General features: G+C 39.8%; 1 protein-coding gene across 29 annotated transcripts in view; it reads right to left on the minus strand.

Annotated features, from left to right (window-relative positions):
• Positions 1–25,427, minus strand: part of EGF (epidermal growth factor) — a 95,041-nt gene that overhangs the window by 49,362 nt on the left and 20,252 nt on the right. For 27 of the 29 annotated variants that reach the window (XM_074541033.1, XM_074541008.1, XM_074541007.1 and 24 more), the window contains 15 exons: positions 23,401–23,526; positions 22,279–22,401; positions 19,930–20,052; positions 18,681–18,806; positions 17,405–17,541; positions 15,393–15,541; positions 13,675–13,779; positions 11,762–11,985; positions 8,545–8,712; positions 7,664–7,813; positions 7,062–7,208; positions 6,315–6,431; positions 5,166–5,291; positions 2,931–3,050; positions 661–811 (listed from right to left, as the gene is read on the minus strand). In XM_074541033.1, coding sequence (XP_074397134.1) covers positions 661–811; positions 2,931–3,050; positions 5,166–5,291; positions 6,315–6,431; positions 7,062–7,208; positions 7,664–7,813; positions 8,545–8,712; positions 11,762–11,985; positions 13,675–13,779; positions 15,393–15,541; positions 17,405–17,541; positions 18,681–18,806; positions 19,930–20,052; positions 22,279–22,401; positions 23,401–23,526 — 2,092 coding nt within the window. The remainder of the gene's footprint in view (positions 1–660; positions 812–2,930; positions 3,051–5,165; positions 5,292–6,314; positions 6,432–7,061; positions 7,209–7,663; positions 7,814–8,544; positions 8,713–11,761; positions 11,986–13,674; positions 13,780–15,392; positions 15,542–17,404; positions 17,542–18,680; positions 18,807–19,929; positions 20,053–22,278; positions 22,402–23,400; positions 23,527–25,427) is intronic. The other 2 variants (XM_074541031.1, XM_074541032.1) reach the window with 2 other exon arrangements.

Here is a 25,427-nt window from a genome sequence, read left to right on the forward strand (position 1 = left end):
GAGATTCTCCTTGCTTTTATGAGTACCTGCATTTGGGGAACCCAGAATTGAGATTCTCCTTGCTTTTATAAGTACCTGCATTTGGGGAACCCAGAATTAGGCTTCACAAAAATATTGACAGGGTTAAAAATATCGACAGGGGAAGTAGGCTTCAAATTTGAGGTCTCATTGTAACTCTTCCTGTTTTTAGAGGGCAATTATATGTTACCCATTTCTGCCTTTCTGTAATGGAAGATGTGACACCAGAAGATTGCTCCCTGGCCCCAGTCAGAGAAGGCAAGACAGAGGTGTCCTCTTCCATCCCAATGAATGCTACACAGGAACAGCAAGGCCAACAGGGAGGTGCAGTCAGCAGGACATGTACAGGAGAGAGAGAAGGCACCTCTTTCAAGTCATCTAACAAGTTACCGCCCATTTCCAAAGTAAAGAATCAAGTGCTCAGGGAGCAAATCAAATCCTACCATGAATTGCAATGGAGTGGCCATGCACTGAAAACTACACTGATCACTCACAGGAAAGAGGAGATTCAAATGCTAATGAGTGACATGAGGGATGAGCAGATCTTCATGGACAAATTCTTTTCAATGCCTGCAGTAAACGGAGGGTAGCATTCCAAGAGTGCCATTGTTCAGCAGAGAAAATACAAATTTCTGTACTTACTTGCAGGCATAGTCTTGCAGGTCAGAAACATAATTGCACACTCCACCATGGAGGCAGTACGACTCGTAGGAAGGAGGACATCCTACAACATCACCTTGCACAGCCTTTGTAGTGTACTCACTGCTGGCAGCAGCTGGGGGAACAGTAGATTCTGAAACAGAGAGTTTCAAAGGGACATCTCAAACTTTTGGCCTCATTGGTAACATAATCTTATGAAAGAGTTCCAGGACTTCAAGATACTAAACTAGGCAAAAATATCCACTTTCTATTTATTACTTGTTTTTTCCTATCTTCTTATGCTGTTATCAAACTTAGGGAAGCATAAATATAGATAAAATTACTAAATATGATATATTGATATGGAAATATTATTTATAAATATATTTTTATATATTATTAAGTATTATTGTTTATACATTATATATAACCTATAATTTATAAATATATAGATATTCATATACCATGTTATTAGTATGATACAATAATATCTTAATATATTAATATAGTATATAAATAAATACATATTTTAGATTTACAGTGAAAGATCTATACTGATTGACTGAGTTCTGTGTGTTTACTTGTATGAGCCTGGCCCTGAAGAAAAACTGCACCAACTATCTAGGTGCCTACTCTAAAATGTTTTTTGCAACTTATGAAGTTTTGACATATGGTAAATCTCTACTATGTATAAATCACCAGAGTGAGAGGCAGAGGTGAAGGGTGACTGTATTTCATGCATTTGGATCTCAGACTCAGAAGCTTTTACAAGAAACTTGAGATTCTTATGCAGATTATTTCTACTCTGCTGCCATTCAGTTAATTGCACCTATATGTAATGGCAGATCACACTTTTTACTGTTTCAGGCTAGCTCAGGTGCAGATAAGAGCATCACTGGGGGAGCAGGGAGCCCTGTGGTTCTACCAAAGCATTCTGCAGCCTGCTCTGAATCACACTTGCTGTCACCTACACACCTATCCAAACCAGCTGGTTTTAAAGGTAGCACAAATATCTCTGCACAGCATGACCACAGTGCACAGAAAAGGAGTGCTTTCATGCCTGCTTTGGTGCTACAACAAACCTGTAGGTCAGAACAAAACAGTTACATAGCAAAGAATTTCTGGCAGCAAGGATTGGCAGAGACACACCTGATCATTCTCATATAATTATGGGGTCAGTTCTATGACTCACACCAGCTTTATTGCAACATGACCTTCAATGACATTTGGGCTTTAAAATTTCATTTGCAGGAGAACTGCCATGGCAAAGAGCCTGAATGGAAAGGGATGAGTGATTATAGTGAACCCCAGGTGTGCATGCATTCAGCAAAGAAATTTTCATCTTGCTAGAAGAGCTTATTAGGCAAAGAGCTAAAACAGTGTGTTAACATCTATAAAGACATGAGATCAGACTGACACATGAGGGACCTAGAAAACATTACTTCCAAGTCATGCATCATTTAAAATCATCATTTCCTGAGTGACACCTGAAACTAGTGAAAGATTAAGTGACTGAAATGGGAGTGGAAATCCTGGTAGGCGGTCTATTTAAGAAAGCTGTAATTTCCTTGTTTTTCTGAAGAAACAGCTCTGTGACAATGTCCCTCCATCATCAGAAAGGCTCTCAATCTGGAGTAAAATTCACCCTGACCAAGTGGGCTGACACAGAGTAAAACAATGAGTCCCTCTCAATTTCAGAGAATGCTGCCACCTCATTGAGGCACCAAAATGAAGGTCAGATAGTCACTAGTGCTGAACTTTTAGCAATTCCCTTCAGTAAATTGATAATCAGATTTTCTAAGGAATTTCAGAGCCCTTTTGAGCAATTAGTGACTGGAACTGAAAGACAAGCTTATACTGAAGAATCAAATGGCACTTAAATCATGTGCATTTCCTCTGCTAGCCTTCTGCAAAGTAACAGAAGGCACGGTGAGTTTGAAAAAGGCACACACTGAAATTTCCCTCAAAAAATGTTCCAAGGAGCATTTACTTCTGCTGGAGATTGTAAATGGTATTTGATAGATTTGTTGGTACATTTAGACAGTAAAAAATTTACATTGAACCTCAATGTAGGTATTTCCTTACTAAACTTGGATCTGTTCTCCTTAGTTCACCACAGAACAGCCTTCTAAAGGCAATGCTAAATGGATCCACAATCTGGTCAGGATGTTACTGTACAGGGGTGCCTTAGTTTCCATGTAAAACAATTTATCCAAGGACACAGTTCTTAATTTAGGACCACTTTGTTGTATTTGCTCACTGCGTTTACTCACTGCAACTGTCGCCAGTCCCAGAAGCATGATCAGCACACGAGCAAGTGAAGTTTCCTTCTGTATTTGTGCAGGTCATGTTCTCTCCACAGGTGTGGGACCCCATCTTGCACTCATCAATATCTGTCACCCAAACAGTCTGCAGTTAGAAGAATGAAATGCCTCCGAGCATCGGCTAAAGGGGCAGCAGTAGCAGCACTGCTCTCCCCAGGCAGTGGGGAAAAACACCAGAGACCTCTCCCTCTCCAAACATGCCTTCATGGAAAGCCTAATGGAAAAGCAACCAGCTTATTTTCTATAGCAAGAGCATGCTGTGCTGCTGCAGAAACTCTCCACGGGGAGAAGGAGGGAAAGGCTTCCCCATGAAATGCAAAAAGTACAGCAGAGTTGAAGAGGAGACTTACTGTTACCAGATGCATTCTCCTGGAATTGCTAGTCCTAGCTTGCAGCCTGGATCTATATGTTGGAATTCTTGCAGAAGGGTTTGGGAGTGGGGAGCTGCCTACCCCTGTACCACCTGTCTAGTTCACCCTAACAAGAGTTTAGGCAGAAGAAAAGTGTCTAGAAACTTACAGGTTTATTTAGTTTGTGTAAACACTTCAATAAGTGAGGTTCTGAGTGACTGTGAAGAGGCCCCCTGACTACAAGAGTTTCCAGGCTCAGAGACCATGTTAGGTTCATACACATCTCTGACCCCCATTCTGCTGCACCCCCTCCTCCTGCCCCCACACTTCTCTCCAAGGCCCATGGCAGCAGCTCCTGCACCTTGCTAAGTGATGAAGCATCCCCCTCAAAGGCAAAACCTTTGGTTCACTCAGCCGAGTTTGGGAGCTTCTGATTCATTTTATGAAACATCAGCAGAATAAATGTGCCAGGTCTACTTCGGGGAATCCCAGATCTGCTACCCCAATTTTTGTGAAATGATTGCTTAAACTGCTTGGAATTTTTCTACAGTAAAATTAACACGATCTAACTCAAAACAGTATAGAAAATTCAGAGCACTTAAATAAAAGGAGGGGAACACAACTCCTGCAGCATATTTCATGAAATGTGATTTCACCAACACCGTATGAACTCATTGTGTGTTATCACTGAACATACCATCACATTCCTGGACACTGTGCATGCTTGCAGGCACTTACAACTGAAGCACAAAATCACTTACCAGTTTCTGGATTTTGTAGCACATTTCAAGTCATCAAACACAAAATTAGTTTCAGTTACATTTACATCTTAGTAATACTACATCTTTTATCATCTGAGAATCTATTTTCTGGACTTTAAAACTTCAGGAAAATAATAGACTGTTTTTCAGTGACTGTGGAAGGTACTACATCCTGAAAAACTATTCCACAGTGCAGTGGTAAGTAAGACAGTAAAGCCCAGGGCTGCTTGTGGATTTGCCTTCTAGGTTGTGCCGGGTCAGCAAGAGGATCTTGTAACTTCTGTGTGCACTTCCATCTGCACTTCCAAACACCCTCAAAGACATGAGCTCTGCCTCTGACCCCTGCAGGCAAAAGGCCTTGATTCTTCTCTGATACTTTCCACATTCTACCCATTATAATGATATTGTTTTTAATTTTTCAGTCATCCTAATCAGTGTTGAAGAACCAAGACCAGCAGAGATTATGTAAGAATTGGTTAAAACTTCTTGGGCTTTGAATTAAGCTATAAAGGAAAAAAGTAAAAGAAAAGGAGAAAAGAGAAGGCAAGATTCTCATAAAGCTCTGAACAAACTGTGTGCTAGCCAAATACTGGAGAGAAAAAGCTTCCTGTTCATATTTACCACTAAAATGGATTAAGAATTTAAGAGACATAGGGAATAAACTAAAGACCTGGAATTAGAGCTGGATGGGAAAATCAGTGGGTCTGATTATTAACAAGACTCTAAATGTACTCAAGTTGTCAGTGTCACACCTTGAACCTCATGCCTATTAAACAGACCTGGAATTATTTGATGAGTATTATGACACACTCAATACCTGCTTTCGTTTATATTCATGGCAACGATTTCCAATAAAGCTCTACTGCCTCACCTCCGCTTCCCTCCTCCTCTCTCTCCTTCTATAGCCACCAAAAAAAGTGCAAACACTGAGAGGAGATATTCACTGACAACTACAAGCTTTGCATATTGATCAGTTGCTGATGTTACTGCGCTTCAAACAGGGAGGAAGGCACCACAGAGGCAGAAATGCCTGAGCCCTCCAGCCAGGGCAGAGCCCTCAGACGTGCCCCTACCATGGCAATGGACTCCATCTCCAGTGAAGCCTCCCAGGCACTGGCAAACGTAGCCCCCGTCCGTGTTGATGCAGCGGGACACGCTCCGGTTGCAGCGGTCCGTGCGTGCCGCGCACTCGTCCACGTCTGCGGGACACAGCAAGGGACAGGACACTGGGTCAGGAACCAGCACAGCAGTCAGCACACCGAGACATCTGCACCACGGAGCTCCCCCACACTCTGCTCTCGCTTGGCATTTGTGCTCGTGAAGCAAATGGGAAGAGAAGGACTTTGTGGGTTTTTTTGGTATGAAGTTTGATGAGGATGCTCAAAATCAAAGGGAGTCAACAAAATATCACAAATATCATTTGCTTAAAGAAAACCTGTTCAGAGGAAATTATCCAATCCAAAAACTGCTTTATGTTATACAATCATATAATCTATTAAGTTGGAAAAGACCTCTAAGAGCATTTAGTAACTTTGTTTTATAAAAGAATGCATAGGCTTAAAAAAAAGAAAAAGTACTACAGTGGAAAAAATGTATGCTTATTTCAGCTTACAATTTTTTCCCTTTCCATAGAAACACAGATTCTTCAGAGTCTTCACACTTAACCACCAAATGGTATTTTTTTTCTGTTTCTATCACCTTCCTCTCTTGACCTCTGTGAGATCAGAACAGTTATTTCATTTATGTTGCAAATAAGTCCAGAAACTTAAAGACCACCCTGAGAAATGTTTGGATGGCTATTAGAGTATTTTTTTAGTGCTAGAAAGAAACTACTTTTCTATACAAATATTACTATTTCTATACAAATATCAGGAATACTAATTTTGAAGAGATTTCTTATGTCTAAATTACACATTAATTATAACGTCTATGGACTGAGCTTTTATAATTTGTCAAGTTTTACAAATAAACACATTATACTTTTTATTCTCTGTGTTATTGCTTGTTAATATTAATAGGATTAACACTCATGGCTTGAGGGGAAAAAGGCATGAGATAATTAGCCATTTTATCTCACATGCTTTTTGCTCATCATCCCTTTCATACTATTGACCTTTCTCTGTTGCCTCACACAGCAGAGCTGCCAGTGTGAAAGCAGATAGATTTTCTTCCTCCCCCCACAATCTACAATTTTTCAAAAGTTATAATAATGTTTTTATTACCATAGCATGATTTCCCCTTCCTGGTAAATCCCTTCAAACACTGGCACATAGCACCATCTTCCAACAAAACACACTCTGCATTGGCATAACATTCTAGTGCACTGCAGTCATCTTCATCTATAGCATAAGCAAAACAAAAGAAAAACCACTAGATGTCCTTGGAAATATCAAAGGAGGTACTGTATATCTATATTACAGAAAACAAACTGAGAAAACCACAACATACTAAGCTAAGTTTGAAACTTAGCTCTCCAGGATTAATAATGGTAAGCCAATACAATTTCTGCAGCTGTTCTCTTTGTCTAGATGGAGTTGACATGTCACTTAGTATCAGGATTTCTGAATATTTTATTCAAAACCTATTGCAAAAGTTAATGACCTAGTGTCATCAAAGATATGTAGAATTCAATGGGCTTATTTTATCTTTTTTTAAAGGAATGCAATATACTTAAAAACCTAAGGGAGGGACTTTCTCAAGTGTTCCAAATTAGAAATGTTTGTTTTCTAGTCCAGGATAATATTGCCAATGTTTTTTTTATATAGCCAAGTAATAGAGACACAAACAAAAAAAGCAGTCCTACCTGGAATAATTGCACAGACCCAAGTTCTTGTTAGAAGTTAAGAGCATGAATACCACCAGTCTCAACAATGAACCTTTCTTTCTTTAAGGTCTATTACCTCTTTCTGCGCTATAAACCTCTTCAGAGCCTCAGGGTAAGCATAAGGAAGATAACCGTCAGACTATACCTGATACCATGATTTCAGCAGTAAAAAAAATTATTTTCTGCTTTTTCCCATTGTCTGCATCCTTAAAAATCCCAGCGCTCCCTGTGCTCTGGAGCACAGTGTCAGGTGGTGGCATTGGCATTATCTCCTTCTGCACAGAGACACTTCCTGAAAAGACAAGAAAAAAGTGACATGGGCTATTTAAATCTACTGAAATAGCCATCTGATTTTCAAATACTTATGTATTTTCTAATAACCATGGTGGTTTCCTTTTAAAATAAGAACCAGTATCCTCACAGACTGACCTGCTTCTGATGTCAAATTATTCCTAAAAGCATTCATTGGTGAGTTTTCTCAAATACAAAAGAGAAGAAATGTGACTCATTGCTCACAATAATTGTCAGCATTGCACACACTTTTTTCACTGCTAAAATGCTAAAGGAAGAACTACAGTGGCCAGACAACATCTGTTGCCTTGTTTTCCCAAAGACAACATTCCAGCATTTTCATTCTTCAGAAAAACCATCATTCCTTATTTTAGAGCAAGGTGAATTTTTCCAGTGCTACCTATCAGGATCCTCAAGGGTTTGAGAGGGGGCTTTTTGGGAACTGGAGGGCTGTACCTGCTGTTGAGTTGGAAGAATCCAGAGCATGACAGGATTTTCCACCTTGGGTTTTCACAAATCCTGGATAGCACTTGCAGTGGACAATTCCAAAACTGTTTTCACAGATCTGATCACAGCCTCCATTCTCATAAAGGCAAGGATTTGCCCCTAATGAAGAAAAACAGAAAAATTAACAAGCTGCTTCTTCACTAAACATCTGTGTTTAGCTATGCAGAGTTGAAGCGGTTGGAAAAAGAATAAGGACTGACAAAAACTAGGATTTAATTTAATTTTTTTTAATACAACAACAAATGCATATAGTAAAGCTCAGATATTATCACCTAGCCACTGTCAGGAAAAGAGATTCTTGTACTCTGTATCTAATGTATGTACCACATTTTTAAATTTTATTTCCTTTATTGTTTCTCCTTTGGTATTTAGAGTCCTAATATTTCAATGGCGTAAGGAACCTGTAATTACCTTCTCTCAATCCTGACCTATTGAATTACTCATTTCTGCTTGCAGGGAGATTGTTCCCAACAGAAAATTAAATTATTTGATCAAAAACTAATAAATCTCACAAAATCTTTCCCTGTGTCATTTGTTATTATTGGGGAGGGGGGGGGTGCTAATAGACTAGGAAAAATAGGAATTTGAAGACTGTGGTAGCCTCATAGCAATTGATCAGCATCTATTCTTGGGCATGACCATAAATCTGTCAGCATTCCTGGGACACATGCCCAGATGATGCTTACAATAAATGCCAGCCTGACTATGCAAAGCTTTTTAAAGAGCCTGTTTCTGAGAAGACAATCCTCTACCCAGGGACATCTATTCTGCTGGTGTCAGTGAACACGAGGAGGCTGGAAGGGAATGACTGCTGGATTTTTGCAGTGTACCTGGTTTAGCCAGAGGATGAGCTACAACCACTGATGAGGGTCTCAGCATGCTGCCTCGCAGACGTACCCTGTTTTGGCCGGTCTTCTTGTCCACCCTCACCAGGGACGGCCTAGCCCAGTCAGAAAACCACAGGTGGTCCTCAAACACCGCTACTGCAAAAGGGTGCCCTGCAAAGACATTGGGTTTGTCATTTCCATATCTGTAGAGCACACACAAGAAATCCTGCAAAGGAAAACATTATCTGCATATAGATCAACTTCTAACACAGGGGCCTAGACATAGCCTGTGCTCCCTTTGATTTTCCATGGGGAGGGATAAGTGTTCATGAGCTGTCATTGTCATGTTTTCTGAAAAATCCCTTTGCCAGGATCCTGCACGAGCATCCTGTCCTAGGGCAGCCTGGGAGCTGCAGACACTGCAGTCGCTGACTCCAAAGCCAGTGTGTGGCCTCTGCAAGTGCCAAAAGAACACACAAGTGCAAAGCACAGGGGCATACAGCCAGCTAACATAAACCACAGAGGCAATAGGTCATCCAGGTAACTTCCTCTCCTTTCACTGATGGCAACAGGATCCTAGACATCAGCTTCAACCAGGCACCTAACAATTACATGACTGTAGCTGCAAGAAACTCCACCCTAAGTTCAGAGCGCAGGAATTTCCCTTAGTAGCACAATATTGCTACTGGAACCAGGCAAACTCAGATCCCTGGTTTGACTTCCAGAGATAAGCTCAGCAATTTCTGAAAATCCAAAGGGCAATTTCATATAAATAATGGCAGCCATCAAGATCTTTACAAAATAATTCTGACTCTTTCTAATCTGTCATGATAGAAAATTGTCATTAGTTCACCTGGGACTATGCATTTTTTCTAAACACTCAGAAATCTCCTGCTTTCAAGGTAGCCTTTGGGCAAGCTGCAATGGAAAATAAGAACAACACATGCTATTCTTCCATGGATGTACACCTGGCTTCAGAGTGGATGCTTCCTGGCTGAAGCAGGTTTGTTGTGTTGTGGTCCTGAGAGCCCCAGTGGCGCTGCACTCTACCACTGCAGTCTGAGCCCCTCTGAAAGGTATGTTTTTAAGCACGTGCTTTTTATGGTCTTATTTGCTTCTTGATGTAGACCCCAACTAGGTAGTGTTTCATTTCAGTAATGAAACTGGGATCCCAACATGTATTAGCTTAAAAAAAAAAAAAAAACCAAAAAACCAAAGGCAAGCAAACAAGAAAACAACACAACAGATAACCAATACAGATAGCCATTAGAACCTTGGGAAAGGAGTATGTGTTGGTATATCTTAAATTCACCTCACACATAAACTGAAAAAACCAGTCCTTTACAAAAACATTTCTAAGACACTGTGTAAATGTTCTTTAGTGTTATTTGAAGAGTGTATTATGGGCACATAACTACCTCCACTGACCCATGCTTAATCACTGATCTTGGTTCTTACCTTTTCTTCTCATTACATTTGAACAACTAGACCAAGACCTAGATACTGTCCCCAAACACTCAAACATTTCCTCACAGTTTTAGGATCTGTAGTTTGCTCTATTCACAAACAGCACCCTGCTTTGTCCAGCACTTTATTAACCTCTTATTTTGTGAATACATTAAGAATTAGAATCAGAAATCTAGTGTCAGTCAGTGGAGACAGCAGGAACACCACAAATGTGACCCACTGCATAAACAAAAGGGATGCTTATGTTCTTCATTGCCTCGGGCAGGTTATTATGGGCTGTTGTACTTACAGCTGAGAATGGGGTTAGGTGGAAGAGCAGAAATGATTTACTGTTTTGCATGCAGCTCTACTGAACGAGCTCTCAGTACAGGGGCACTAGAGGGAGCTGCTGCAATAAAAATTCATGATACAGCAGAACACCTATGAAGAGGTGCCACCTTCCCGAACTCCAGTGCACAGCTGTTCAACAACAAAATCTGAATTCCAGTCTTCACTAGCAGCATTAGCAAATGATCAGGACATGCTTCTCTAAATTCATACCCTTACAAGTCTTCATCTGTTTTCACTGCCTTACATACAGATGTTCATGTCCTTTTCTCTCACCTCCAAAGAGCTCCTTTCACATAATCCATGTTTCTACAGTGCTCCTAGCTCTCCTTCTCTTTTTGCTCCCTGTAAGACTCTGTCTTACTCCTTGTGGAGAAACTTGGCTGAGATTTCAAGGTCCTCCTTTGCAGATCTGCCCCGTTCCTGAAGAAGGCAGTCACCATGGGAGCAAAGGGAAGAGAGAAGAAGGCTGGAAATTACTAGGAAATTACTTCCTGAGCCTTTTGATGTCTTATAAACTGGAGAACACTTATTCCTGCAGGACCTCACTTTGGTCACCTCCAAAAGACTGGGAGGGTATCTGGCTTAGGTGATGAACACAAGCCTTCCCAGAGCACAGACTAGAACAGAGGCTGCTCGACAGCCTAAGCATAGGGTTACCCACAGCAGTCATGGCACTGAGCTATGAGTCCTCACTCTGCCCATGTGTTGTATGCACACCTACAAAATGATCCCCAGAGAGATCCCATGATCAAAAGAAATCGTCCTCTCCAGAAACTAATTTGCCATGTACAAGATTCTTAAACACATGGTTTACCTCAGACGTGGTACAACATCAGTTCCTTGTTGCTAACACCTCTGTTCTTTTGCTTCAGAACAGCACAGTTATGTGTCAAGCAGTAGAAATCCTAGCCATAAAAACTACCATCACATTGTAAAATCATTTTTCATTTGGTATCTATTGTGTGTTTAGAATCCTTCCAGTGCTCAATGCTGCAGATACAGGTTTGCTGCTCAAGGACCTTAACAACCCAGATTAATTCCCTTTCTTCTTGTGTCAATAAAACTCATTGATGCAATAAACACAGGAAAACCTGAATTAAACTAAGCAGCCATGCATGGGAAAAGCAAAGCACATTTTTAATTTTTTATTCATTTTTCTGGGAAGGCAGGAAGAAGGCATCGCACAAACTTCTCTGTGCAATGCAAAGTGACTCATTAGTAAAAGCAGAGAGTTAGAATGAAATTCTTTTGCTAAAATGAATAAAAGTCAACTGGGTTACAGAATGAAAAACTCAAGTGCTGTCATTACCCTCAACATAGCATGGGATATATAGCACAGCAGCTGGCCAGTAGTTTTCATGCACATATGCAGACACACACACGGACAAGCAGCAGTAGGTAATTATCAACCCCAAAGCCTCACCTACATCATTCTGTGCAAGAATTCGACGACCAGAGCCATCCAGGTTTGCGCTCTCAAGCACGGCCTGTTTAGCATCACACCAGTAGACCCTGTCAGCCAAGTAGTCCAGAGCTATTCCGCTGGGCCACAGCAGGCCGGCGCTGGCTACGACCCGGCGATCGAAGCCTTCTAAGGAAGAGCTGCCAATCCGCGGGCTGACCCCCATGTCAGTCCAGAATAATCTCCTTCAGAAAACAAAATGAATACAGGGAGTCAGTAAGTAAATGTTTGTCCTCCTCTCCATGGAGTTCTTTCAAAGCAGAAAGGTCAGATCAGAGCAACGCAGCCCTGACTCACAGGAGAAAAAGTGCACGCGTCAAGCAAACATATTCCTGCTGATCTTTCCACTCTTGCCATGAGACTCCAGGTGATTGCACTGGGACTTATGCAGAATCCTCACTCTGTTCACTGGCATGAAACCTTTGGAAAGCAACTCCTGACTATGTTAACTGCCACAGCTCTTCATATCTGCTTTTTGATTTTCCATGTGACAGCTGATGGTGTTTTATCAAACCCAGACAACAGAAAATTATGCATTAGCCAGACCCTTGTCTAAAGAGGGGTACAACAATAAACAAATGAAACTAAAATTACCCATTAGCCATGAAAAACAAGCAAAAGTAGGCAGGTTGTTTTAAAAAGATACACCAATATCAGGTCCAGAATCTTCTTCCTTTAATAAAATCATGATTCTCAGGCTCTCCCTCTAGAGTCGTGTCTGTTACTCACTGGGTGTTTAGCAGTTTTCAATGAACAGAGAATGCTAGAAGGCAACTCAAAATGGGGATAGCTATAATTGCAAATAATATCTGAAGTTTGGGCTCATCTTCCCAGGTGCCAGTTTCCTCTGTCAGGTTTACTGAAATAACTCAGAGATTCACTTAGCTTTAGTTACACAAGCAGTTTTGCTCTAACTAATGCAAGGATCAGTATTTTCAAGAATTCTAATCGTGTTTCATATCCCTCTCTAATACTATAGACATTGCCTAATACTATGAACAATGTCTGTTCATCCTTTCACAATGAACTTTCTAAAAAGTTAGGTTTTAATGATGTTTCCTCCTCACTTTCCCATGCTTTGCCTCTACCATAATTCTAGTAAACAATCTGTAAGAACATACCTTTCTTCAAAGTTTTCCTGCAAAATGTTTCTATAGCATTCGACCTCTACTGAAAGGTTCTTTCAGGTCTTTTATGGGCAGAGGCAAGCTAGCAAAACACCCTCCCCAAACCTGCTTCTTTCTGATTCTTCAGTACTTAGTTATAGCAGGATGTGAGGACCAGATTTAAAATACTCCTACTACAAGCATACTGACTAAAAATCCGTGGGACTTTGCCGTTGATTGAAACAGCCAGAATTTCATCAAGAGTGTAAACACATGGGATCATTTCAACACTAGTTAAGAAGATGCAAGGTGCATTTAAAACAACAAATCTCCAGAACAGTAAATTAGGTTTAGTTTCCTCTGAAACTGAAACATGGACCAAAAAATAAAAAAGGCATTTATGTAAGTACTGCTGGTTAAAAGTTATTACCTTCTTCACACTACTAGATATGGAGCCATCAAAGTTTGTAGTAAGGCACCTACAGCTGTCAGTGACCTCAGATGCTCATGCTTATCTTTAGCTTAAACTGCATGTAGTATCATTAATGCTCCAACTTTCTTCTAAAATCTATGTGAGAAATGAACATGTCCCAGCTCATGAAACAAACTTGCAATAAAACATTACAATTCACACAGCTCTGCGAGGTAATGACTAATCCAGCACGAGACTAATGCATATTTTGACTGCCAAAAGGGCAAAGCTTGCACACTCATTTTTAAAAATCATCCACAAGCGTTACATGATTTACTGTGTTTATCACTGCTTACTTAGCAAATGGGTGAATGGCAATCCCTCGGGGCTGGGAGAGATCCTCCCAGATGATCATTTTTCTTTGCATTCCATTCAGATTGCTCCTCTCAATGCACACCTTCCTGCAACACAAAGAGCACTGTTAGGTCCTCCCTGCCATCTTTTTAATTGCCTTCTTGGGCTGAATGCACTAAGATTTTGCATTGCTTTAGTTAAGCTGTAATAAATAATTTCACAGTGACAGGAAGTAATCCTGCTGATGTGGGATGTCTAGTTGTTTTATCAACAAGTAATTCATGTTACAGCTTCATTATCTGGTCCAGGGCATGATGATAAAATACCTGGTGGTCTGCAGAAGACTTGAAGTTCTCCTTCTCTGGGTGAATAATGAATTGCAAGTATGATCACTAATAGATAAATGCTAGCTTTAAAACGAGTCAGGAGGAAAACCAGCTCCTAACTGAATACCATTACCAGATGTATAAAGAATTTTTTTAAATAGTACTTTTGCATCGCATTTTTCATCCAGAGATCAGTGGTCATTTTGCATATTACATCTATTTTGCAGGAAAGGATGAGGCAAGGTTCTTAAGATTACTCATAAAATCTGTGGCCAAGTCAAGTATAGAATCTACAATGCCAATCTTTCAATTCACCTTTTTTCCAGAAAACTGATTTTATTGCTGCAATATTCATCTTGCCAAACAAATATCAGTCTCTACCTGCAAGCAAGCCTACAGCCTTCCATGCCTCTTTGAACCTTCAAAGAAAGGCCCCACAGAGATGGAAGGAGAAATACATTCCTGCAAATGTGGAATACAAATGGGTAAATGCAGGGAATGAGAAGGAAGTCCCAGGTTCAAATTCTCATATTCCCCCTGAATATGTCCTGTCTTATGGAGAGAAGCACCATAATCTCCCATTTCACAAGAAACACTGGCATATTTCTACAGCAGCTCAATCATATGACAATATTGTACCTAAATGCAAGGAAGTGGACTAGCAGAATATTTAAAATTGACAATGAGGGTGGTCTAAACACTCAAAATTACTTTTTATTGACTAACAAATTATGGATCATGTTGAAAGCTCATGACCATTCTTCAAGGTGTCTTCATTATCTGTTGTGATCTGAAACTGCCTTTTCATCAAAGGTCAGTTTTGTTTCCCTCTGCATTTAAGATTAGTTATCAGCTGAAAGGTCGTCACATTGTCTGGCAGCAGTCATTTCTCTTTTATCAGAGATAATTGACAAAGAGTCTCTAATAACATGATTTTAGCTGCCAACAACACTGACTTCTGCCCAAGATATACTCAATACCATAATAACCTTTTTTATCTTCTATTCTTTTTTATAATATGTATGTATATATAAAGATATACCTATACACATCCACTCACATGCAGCGTCTGTATATAAAAAACAGTGTAAGGAAATATATTCATGTGCACATATGTATGCATGGAGTGCATGCTTTAGATTCCTTGCAACTGAGTCCAAATCCTTGCTTCTTGGAAAGACAAAGATAAAAACACAGTACAGACTGCAAGTGAACTTCCAGCATTTTAGTTTTACAGAATCTTCCAACTGTACATACTTGGGACTAAAACTACCCACTCAGAATGTGAAGCACTACTGAACTAAAGGGATATCTCAGCTATTTCTGCATCACCAGTAATTTATTCCAAATATTTAATGGCATGCTGCAGCATAAATGCCCTGTGGAGCATGTACCCTCTGTCTGTCCAGTACAATTTACGGTTAATCCAGTCCACAGCAAGGCCTTCAGGGGTTTCCATAGCTCCGTGAATAACCTTTTCCCGATCTGAGCCATCCAGATTAGCTCGTTCTATCCATTTCAAGGCAGTGTGGGCAAAGTAAATCTGTGAATAAATAAGAGACAAGGTGTCATTAGTTCTCATCTCACTTTCCACTCTACCTTTTCTATCTTGTAACTCCATTTCTAAACACTTTTTTCTTCTGGAAAATTCCCTAAACTGCTTATTCACAAAAGGCTGCACAGGTAACCTGTGATCCCTGATCAAATAAAAAGACACTTATCCTTCAACCAGGATGACTTCTACAGGCAGCTTGTGCTTAGCTGTAAATCCTGGTTGCCCTATATACAGCCCTCTGAATATCCTGTAGTTTTGTTTCAGCCAGCAGCTACTTCACATGAAGCACAGCTGAGGGACTGGCAGAAAGAACCATGTTGTCATTTCACTGGCTGCTCTTGTTGAAAAGTGACAAGTGTGGAGAAGATAGCAGCACCCTATGTATATCAAGGAGCTGGGAAGGGGAAAAAGAGGTATAAAATTTATTTGTATTTTCTTCCACTCTTCTATCCTGCAGCTATCTTAATTCTTTACTAGGTGTCTATTCTGTAAGGCTCCAACATTTCCAGTAGAGATTTCTTAGTTTGAGGTCAAAAGTAAAGTTCTTTGCTGGTAGGGAAACCAGGTTTGCATTTTCCAAGGATGCGTAAATTTTATCTTGTATCCAAATACCAGAAGAGGCAAACATTGCATGGCACAACCATATCAGAAGTAGTGCTGAGGCTTTCTTTGGAAATGGTAACAGCAAAACAAATAACTTTTCTTTGATGCTGGCCATGAGGTCAAACAAAACAGGAGGGAGCCTCTAGCCTTAGCCCAGTTAATTCCACACCCTGGGGGCACAAAGGGGTGCTGCCTTGTCCCTCAGCTGACACAGCCTGCCTGCTGCCTGCATGTCCCCCCACCTCTGTTCTGCCACCCAACACCGCAGGAGGGGATCCCTGGTGCACAGCAGAGTCCCTGGCACAGCTGATCCGCACTTGGCACAGCACAGGGCAACTGCTGCCTCTCCAGCAGGGCCCTATTTCTGGAGCAAGTGGAGATGTTCCAGGAGTGCCTGGAGTGCTCCTCCTGTAAATGCAGATCTGGTAACATTCACATTTGTTTAGCTGTGTCCATCTGGGCCTTGAGGTGCTTCCAACAACTTAACTGAGCTCCTCATCAGCTTTCACTGTACTGTCCAGTATTTCTTTGCAACACTTTTACAGTGGAAATAAGGCTCTCCATGGGAAAATATAACTGTCTGACACAGCAGGTTTAGCAAAGCACAGCTGAACTCCTATTCTTCCCAACTCTGCAGGCAAGGAGAAGGGCATTAGGATGTAGCCACAGACAAACAGGTCTTTATACAGAGAAGATTCCTCTTTCCAACAGCACTGTCTAGTATGTGAGGAGTGTGTTTTGGAAGAGCAATAGACTCTGTGAGCATTCAGTATTTTTGCTCAATAATATCAGGACATGGGAAATAATTCTTATTAAGATTACTCCAACATTTACTAGGAATCATACAGATTTAGCTGGATAGAAAAAAAGATATTTTTGCTTGTACCACTACACAGTGAAGAAAGTCGACAATATATTTCCAGAAAACAGCACTGCAGTCTTAATGGAGAAAACTCACACAAAAGTTCTTTCAAATTGAAATCATGCCTGAAGTGAATTTAGACATCGAAATTCTCCTTTTGTACATTGAAATATCATTTTCAATGTACAAAAGGAAATAAATAAAGGATGAAACTCTTCAACTAATGTTTGGCAGCCTGTACCTGTTGTGCTCCTAGAGAGGCAACAGAACAAGGAGCAGCATAATGCGTAATCCAGATCACTGACAGAGGAAAGGTTAAGGCACATGAAAGCTCAATCCTTTTGTCCTTGCAACACTCCAGAATCCTCTCATTTTTAATGCCTTACCTTATTTTCCACCGGGTCAAAGTCCAGTGCTAAGACTACTCCCATCTGCCAGTCAAGTAAACTTGTGTAATCTGTTCCATCAAAACGGATCTGGCGGATATCTTGACCATTTGCAAATAACAAAAATGGCTTAGGACCTGCCGATTAAAATTTGCCAGTATGTTAATTGCACTAAGTTCAAAGTGATCTCTAACTTGCATTGCTCCTAAGTAGTGTGTAAATAAGTCACAGTAAAAGACAAAATGCAGAGCAGAAGCAAAAAGATATTACTGCAATTTTCCTATACTTCATTTGCCTAAGAAATTAAAGATAAATGTGAATATAAGTTTACAGACTAAAGCATATTTTGACTGCCAAAAAAGCAAAGCTCATTTTTAAAAATCATCCACAAGCATTACATGATTTACGGTCAGCATCAGCCTCAATATTTCTGAAAAAAGGAGTCACTAGACCTGCTGCATTTCACACTGAGTGCCTTAGCCTCGAGGCAATCATCTCTCTGCATTTCACAGCATTAGCATAAATGCCAGAATAACTTGAATTTGTATATGGAGAAGTCTTTTGTAGTAAAAGCAAGAAAGATACTGTCCTCAAAAAAAACCCAAAAAACAACAACAAAAAAAAAAAGAAACAAAAACACCTCCCCCCAAAAAAAAAAACAAAAAACGAAAAAACAAAAAACAAAAAAACCTAGCTATCCCCTTATTTTGGGCACAAATCAAAAGCTTCTTTTTCCTCCTCTCTCTTTGGCAATTGCTTATACCCTTGCTGATCACCAGAGTCTGCCCTTTTCTCAGAAAGAGCAGAAAGGTCTGGAATCCAAAAGTGGACATAAACACCTCAGCTTCCTGGGGCCAGAGGGGGAGAAATATCCTAATATGGAAAGTCCTTTGCAGACTATTCCCTATCCTATTCACCAAATGGAGAGACTTCAGCCCCAGCTCTGTAACACTGGGCAGGAACTACGCCCATATTTATGTGAAGGCACAAACCCCTGTGTACTGCAGGACAGGCCTCCACAGTAAGGGAGCCCAGAGTGAAATGGTGAAGATGGATCACAGATTGAACATTCTGTGATGGAGACAGAACCATGTACTGCTGCTTGTTCTGGTTTATTTCCAAAATAGGTTGCCTTTCCTAACAACTAATACTTCCCAAATTTCACAAAGTAACCTAAAAACAGTGCAAAAAGGGATCCCAGTTGATCCACCCTAAAGAACTCAACAAAGGATTTACTTTTATTGGCAGAAATATGCAGGCATACCAAGACACCAACCTATAGCAGTGCAGTGCTTTCTGTCTCGCTGAAGCTTATATCCAGGAAAACAAGCACACTCCCAGGAGGATGGGCTTAAGGAAGAGCATATCTGACTGCAGCCACCATTATCTGGAGATGTACAACCTTAAACAGAGCATTTGTAAAATTTTACTGTGCCGTTCTAAAAGAAAAATAAAATACAACAAAATCAGAGGTATATCCTGGTTCGCTCTGCCCAGGATTTCTGCAGTGCAAATCATCTCAGTGACTGGTAGATTTACCAAAAGGCCTCCTGCTGAAAGCAGAAGCCTAGAGAAGTGAAAACAAATTAGTAGTAACTCGATGTTGTGTTGTAACACAAAGTGGGAGGGTGGGATATGTAAAGAGAGAGGGTCTTTCATGTATTTCAGAGAACTCTTCTCCCATGCAAATCTCATCCCATCTACAACAAAGTAATAAATTTTATCAGACTTTGCACTCCATGCAAAGAAACAGCAAATAATGCAATTGTCTCCCCAGAAGTTAATTAGGCTAGGATGACAAATCGATACTTTCTAAGAAAATAAACCAAGATTTCATGTGAAAAGAAACCATTCTTTTGGGGTTTATTTTCTATTATAGTCTCAATATCAACATGAACTAGCAAAACAGAAATAATGACTGAATCGATGTATAAAGTACAGTCCACAATATGAAAGGGATTAAAAGGGAAAGAGGATTTTTCACAGCATAAGGCTGTCAGTAATGGAGCTATCTTGACCCCTATGACTGAAAAGATGCAGTTGAGAAGCTACAGTCCCCTGAATTTGGAAAATTGCTGAAGTGGGGAATGACAGATTGAGTGTGGCAGCTTCAAGTATTCTGACTGCAAAAATTCCATTTGTGGGTAAATTAGAGTGACTCTGGACATGGGGTGCATGACATCAATAAAATTATCACCTGAGCCTTAATGTTGTATGTATATGTGCTCTGAAGTATAAATTTTAGATGTCTCCCACAACAAAATCCTGAGACATGTCTTGATCTGTGCTGACAATAAAAGAACTTGGCCAGCAAATATTGGATGTTGCTGCTACTAAAAATCTATTAAAAAAGGAAGATGAATACTGTTCATGTCAGCACTCAAATCACCTTACATTCTATTATCTTGTGCAACCATTTACAGCTGTTCAAAATGAGTGTAAAACACCTTCATTCAATTCTGGCTCTTGGTGCCAAGAATGAACAGAGCCTGGCAGTGACTTCAGCTAAGAAAAATGTTCCTTACCTGTGCATGTTTTGCCATCCACTTTGAGCACAGATCCTTCTGGGCAATAGCAAACAGGGCCTTTGGATGTTTGAAGGCAGCCGTGACTACAGCCAGTGTCATTACTTGTGCAGGTAATTAGCTCTACAGTAATTTAAGGAGAAAAAAAAATCCTAAATGATGATAAAAAATTTTTACTAAGCCCCCAGTAAGAGATGTTAACATCTTAAATAGCAAAAGAAGAAGAAGAAGAAAAAAAAAAGTAGGGAAATTAAATATATAAATAAATATAATTGTGATGTTTAGAGTACAACACTTCTGAAATCTTTATGTGGTTTGTTATGCTGTGTTTCTGTTTTTCTTTCCCAAATTTTTTCCACACCTCCTCCTAATTATAGCCCAGGAGAAAGCCAAAATTGCTGAGTCCTGAAGCCATTATACTTACCAGGCTTTAATTTTTCAAAAATACTCTGAAGTATTTTCAAAAATACTCTATTTTGCTAGATTTGCTAGCAAAATAGAAGTTAATTTTGAAAAATTTCTTTCTTGTACTTCATCAAAAATAGATCAGGTTCTAAAAACTGCAAGGAATGTGTACTGAAAGAATAAATATAAAAGACCAAGAGAACGAGGAAGAACCACTTTCCTACTATTCCAAGTATAAAAGAGCTAAGATCAATCAAAACAGGAGATGGACCTTCCAGAAACAAAACTATGTTCCTTAGTGTCAATTTTAGAAGTTATAAGGGCAAAATCACCTGAGGGCTTGGCAAGAGTTTTCCTTTACTTGCTATTAGAAATATTGCAGTGCCAACATTTTTTTTGTATTTCTTTAATGCAGTTTCACAAGATGTGCTCCTTCCACCTCCTGCACTGCAGCACTCCATCTCTTTGTCCCAGTTCTAGTGCCATATGACTGGAACCAATGCCAGATTTCCACAGCTGCTTCTATGAATCAGCAGCACACACTGGCCTACATGGTGCATAGTTCTCGCAAATATTGCTTCTGCAGGACACCTGCATGCTGGACTGGAGTGTGCCAAACACTCCAGCACAGAGAATGGGCTCCAGAAAATTCCTTCTGACCAGAGCTTGTGGCTTTAGATGAAGACCTTCACAAAGGACTTGGAGAACAAAGTATCAAAATCTCTGGCCAGCATTTGGACTTCTCATCTTTGTGTGTGTCTCTCAAGCTGATAATTGGTGAACATCTGCCTTGTGCTGCAGGTCACACAGTCCATCCTGCATCCCTAGCCTGTGCTGGAAAAACATTATTTTCTATCTAATTTGAGCCACCCAAAATGCAGGCATACAGTTCAAGCAGGTCATCCAAAGCAGGACTGAGTTTCAGAGTGTCTCGATGTTGTTTTGGATGCAAAGTGATATCCCATCTCCCAGGAACCTCTGCCTGCAGCCCTGCCATAGTTCTGCTGCTGCAGTTGGCTGCCCTCTGCAGCTGCCACACACACCCTGGACCCCCACTCTGGGTCACTGAATCCTGCTCCTGGCTTCCTCCTAGTAAAAAGGAAGAAGTGGCTCTAACAGAATCACAGAATATCCTGAGCTGGAAGGGATCCATGGAGATTGAGTCCAACTCCTGGCCTTGCCCAGGACTCTTGGAGTCTAAAACAGATTGATTGCTAGAGTCTGTTAGATTCTGTGGCTATAAATACTCTCCAGTAGAGATATTTAATATACCCTAGATCCTTATCCTGCCATGATCCAAACAGAACTCATTGGTGTGCACTGACACTCCTGCTTAGGCCTTATACTAATGTTTTATTTCAAATAAACAAATTAGGAGAACCTTTTTCTATGCATATGCCTCACTTCAAAAGTGACGGACAATATTCCATGACCTCAAAACTTGGAAGCATTTCACATTTTATGTTCTAGACTTACTTCAGAAAAGCTTAAATCATTTGCAGGCTGAGCATACACATTTAATTCCACTAATGCCATACATATTGGCAAGGCTGTCAGCCCTGATCTGAAACGAAAATACATGATGCTTTGAGCTGTTTTTTCAGAGACTGGGCAAATCCTTAGAGAGTGAGCCAAATTCAGAGACCACATTTAAAAATACATAACTGCTGTGTCACCAGGCCTAATCTGAGAAGAGGTCTCTCTGGAGACATGACTTGTTTCCTTTTTCCCCCTCTGAAGAAGTGCACACAGTTTCTCACATGTAACTTCTGCTTCCTTGAACACGACACCTGAAATCAGTTCACTCACTTTAAGCCGACCCTGCTTACATAACATGGGATTGGAAGCAGCAATGCAATACACAAAACTTTCAGCAGTTCCAGTGTGAAATGAGGACTCTCTCCAACAGGAGACTCCAAGTGTTTGTGTATTTCAGCTCCTTACCATGGCATGTCTTCCTGTCAGGCAGCAGAACAAAGCCTCTCGGGCAGGTGCAGTAATAGGAGCCGGGGATGTTCACACAGCCTAAAGTGCAGCCGTGATTCCAGAAGCCACATTCATTAATGTCTGCAAAAAAAAGAGAACTTGTTGTGTCAGAATAACCTCATCAGCCAATGTTAGGGAATAGATTAATGAAACAAAGTAATAGTCTGAAAAAGTGCAACCTTTTTTTTCATTTATTTCACAAAAATAGGCTTTTTTCTAATGAACCATAAGAAAACAAGTTTGCAGACCTCATTCAAATCAGTGTTAAAAACCTTCTAGCAAAATATACTCGTGCTCCGTGTGTCCAGCATAGGTGCCTAGAGGGCTACCAAAAGATGCCTTTTCATACAGATTCCAGTGCCATTTAAATCCTGTGTACATCCAAAACATGTACATTAGACACCATCTTAAAGCAAAAGTTCTTTTTAAAAATTTGGGTTCAACATGACTTAAGTAAAAGCCTCAAAACACAAGTGTATTAAAAGTTGAAATTCAGAAATCAAATCCGAGAATTTCCTGAGAACTGGGAGGCTGATGCTCAAGCAAGTTTGTAAATCCTGTAAGCTAGGAATTCTGGTGCCATTATGTCTTATAAAATCTGGTCACGTTGTGAAAGAGAGGCTTTAAAAAGCATTTTGTTATCTATTATTAATAGAAATTTTAGATTTTTAATAAAACAATCCAGATTAAAACATTTAGAAGCATGTTAAGTATTTATGTCTTTTTTGAAATTATATTTCAGACAGACTTGTTGCTGGATTATTCCATGTTTCACCTTCAGTGGTACATCCAGTTTCATCCTTCTTTTAAAATTAAATTAGCACACATAAGCATTTCTACTTGTCTGAAGCTCCTTTACCTACTCAGACCAAGACCAAAATTTCTCACAAGAATAACATCTGTGACAATTTCACAGGCCTTGTTTTAAACTGTTTTAGACTTGGAAGGATACAAAACTGAAGTGGCACACTGAAATTTTTAAAAGCTCTTAGTAATTTTTCAAACTCAAGATACTAAGTAAAAGAACAGAAGAATTTTTTCATGTGATAGAATAAAATGGATAAAAAATTCTTGTATTACCTTCACAAAACTGTTTATTTCGACTTAAAATAAAGCCACTAGAACATTTACACCTATGAGTCCTCCAGTCTGGCCTGCAGATTCTTCTTCTGCACTTTTCTCTGTTCCAATCACAGATTCCTTTTTCTGAAAGAACAATTACAGTGTAAGTAGACTGGAGTTCTTATCATATTAACCCTCCAGTAGAGATAAGAGATGTATTTCTTGTCAACATCTGCTTGCTCAACCAAGCTGAGGAACTTCTTATTAATGCAAAATAACTTCATTTTTTTCCATTGGTAAAATCAGGAAAAAAATAGTCACTGTAAAAATGAAAGTACTAGGAGTACTAGGAGTAGGTGTGTCCAAATGATCATTTTGAGCTCTATGTCAACACAAGCAGATTTAGAGAGAGCATGAACTAAGGGATGGTTTGGTTTGGGTCCATACCTAGAGTGACTACGAAAGGGAAAATTCAAGTTTCCTATGCCCCCAGTCCTGCACAATATTATATATTACTTTGTAAAACACTCAGGGATAAGAACAACAGAGAGGAAGCATGAATGCAAAAAGGAGAGAAAATAGATTTTTAAGACACAGCATACAAAGACTGTTGTTGTTGTTGTTGTTGGAGTATCATTACCACATTACTACTCATGTTATTTAACAAAAAAAGATAATGGGAGATTTTAATGACCATGTGCTTCATTTGGGCAAAAGGTCCATTTGGCCCATTTTAGAGAATTTTTGTATTGGTGTGGCTCTATGAGAAGTACAAGCATTATAAATGTTGAGTTCAAATTTCAAACTCAGAACCTTTCTTCAAAGGAAGAAGAAAAAATGTGCCCAACAAGTCCAGGAGCCCTCCTGTTTCTCCTGCTTCTCAGGAAAAGCTACTCCAGTTTCCTTTCTCATGGGGATTTGCAGAGCCTCATGTCTCTGCTCAGCTACCTTTCAGGGCTGGTGCTTTTACAGATATGCAGCACTCATTATTTTATTTTTGTCTCCAAAATGGTTATTTTTGTTTGAACTGATGCTGCTGAATGTGGGTGCTCAGCCACACAAGATGCTGTCTTTGCCCTGGGCTGTGTGTGTAAGACATCATGGGCTCGTACAGGCAAATAAATGAGTATGTTACTAACTCTCTTCTGCTCTTTCCCATTCACAGTCTAAACTCCAAAAGATGGAAACCTGCATAACATTTAAGCTCCAAGTTTATTCTTCTGCCAGCCGCAACAGAGAAAACATTGGCCCCTTGGTGGAAAGACAGATCACATCTATAAAATAATATATAACTTCCCAGACAGCTTGGCACAGACACCTTGCACATATTTGGTTAACTAGTTAAGTCTTCTCTAGCAAAGGTCATACTATTAAATCCAAAATTGTGAATGGATGATGAGGTAGATATTATCTATCTTATTTAGCATGTTATCTTTCAATAGGCTAGAATTTTGTGTGGTTTTAGGTGAGCCTCTTGTTTTGTAGAATTAATTTTAAATTGGATGCAATCTTTTTCTACTGCAACCAAATTGGGAACATAAAGTAATAGAGAGTCTAATCTTCAAATAAAGAACTCATTAGAATGACAAAAGTGTAAGTGCATGCAATCACAAAGAAACAGAATCCACAAACAAGACCACATTCAAGGCTGCATCATATACTCATCATTGTTTCTGATTTTTCTCCCCATGGTTGTACCCTTATTGATCTAAGTGGCCTAAAAAGACCTAAGACACCTTGAAGTTATGGAATAAATAATAGAAGCTATAATTTTGCCATTTGGACAATCTCTGGAAGACAATAATTCTTAACTAAGTATTAGAACTCTCTGTAGCCATATCGATGCAGAAAAATCCAATCACATTTCAAAGCTTAAAGAGAATGGGGACTAAATTATGAATCACAAAGTCCATAATGTAATATTTTCTGGAAGAACACCATTACAAACCACTCTTACTAACTTATTTGTGTTTTGCAGATTTTTTTCCCCTCCCATCACTTGTCTTACATGGAAATACATATACTCAGATATTGGCCTGATGCTT

This window comes from Zonotrichia albicollis, chromosome 5 (assembly GCF_047830755.1).
Source record: "Zonotrichia albicollis isolate bZonAlb1 chromosome 5, bZonAlb1.hap1, whole genome shotgun sequence".
NCBI lineage: Eukaryota > Metazoa > Chordata > Aves > Passeriformes > Passerellidae > Zonotrichia > Zonotrichia albicollis.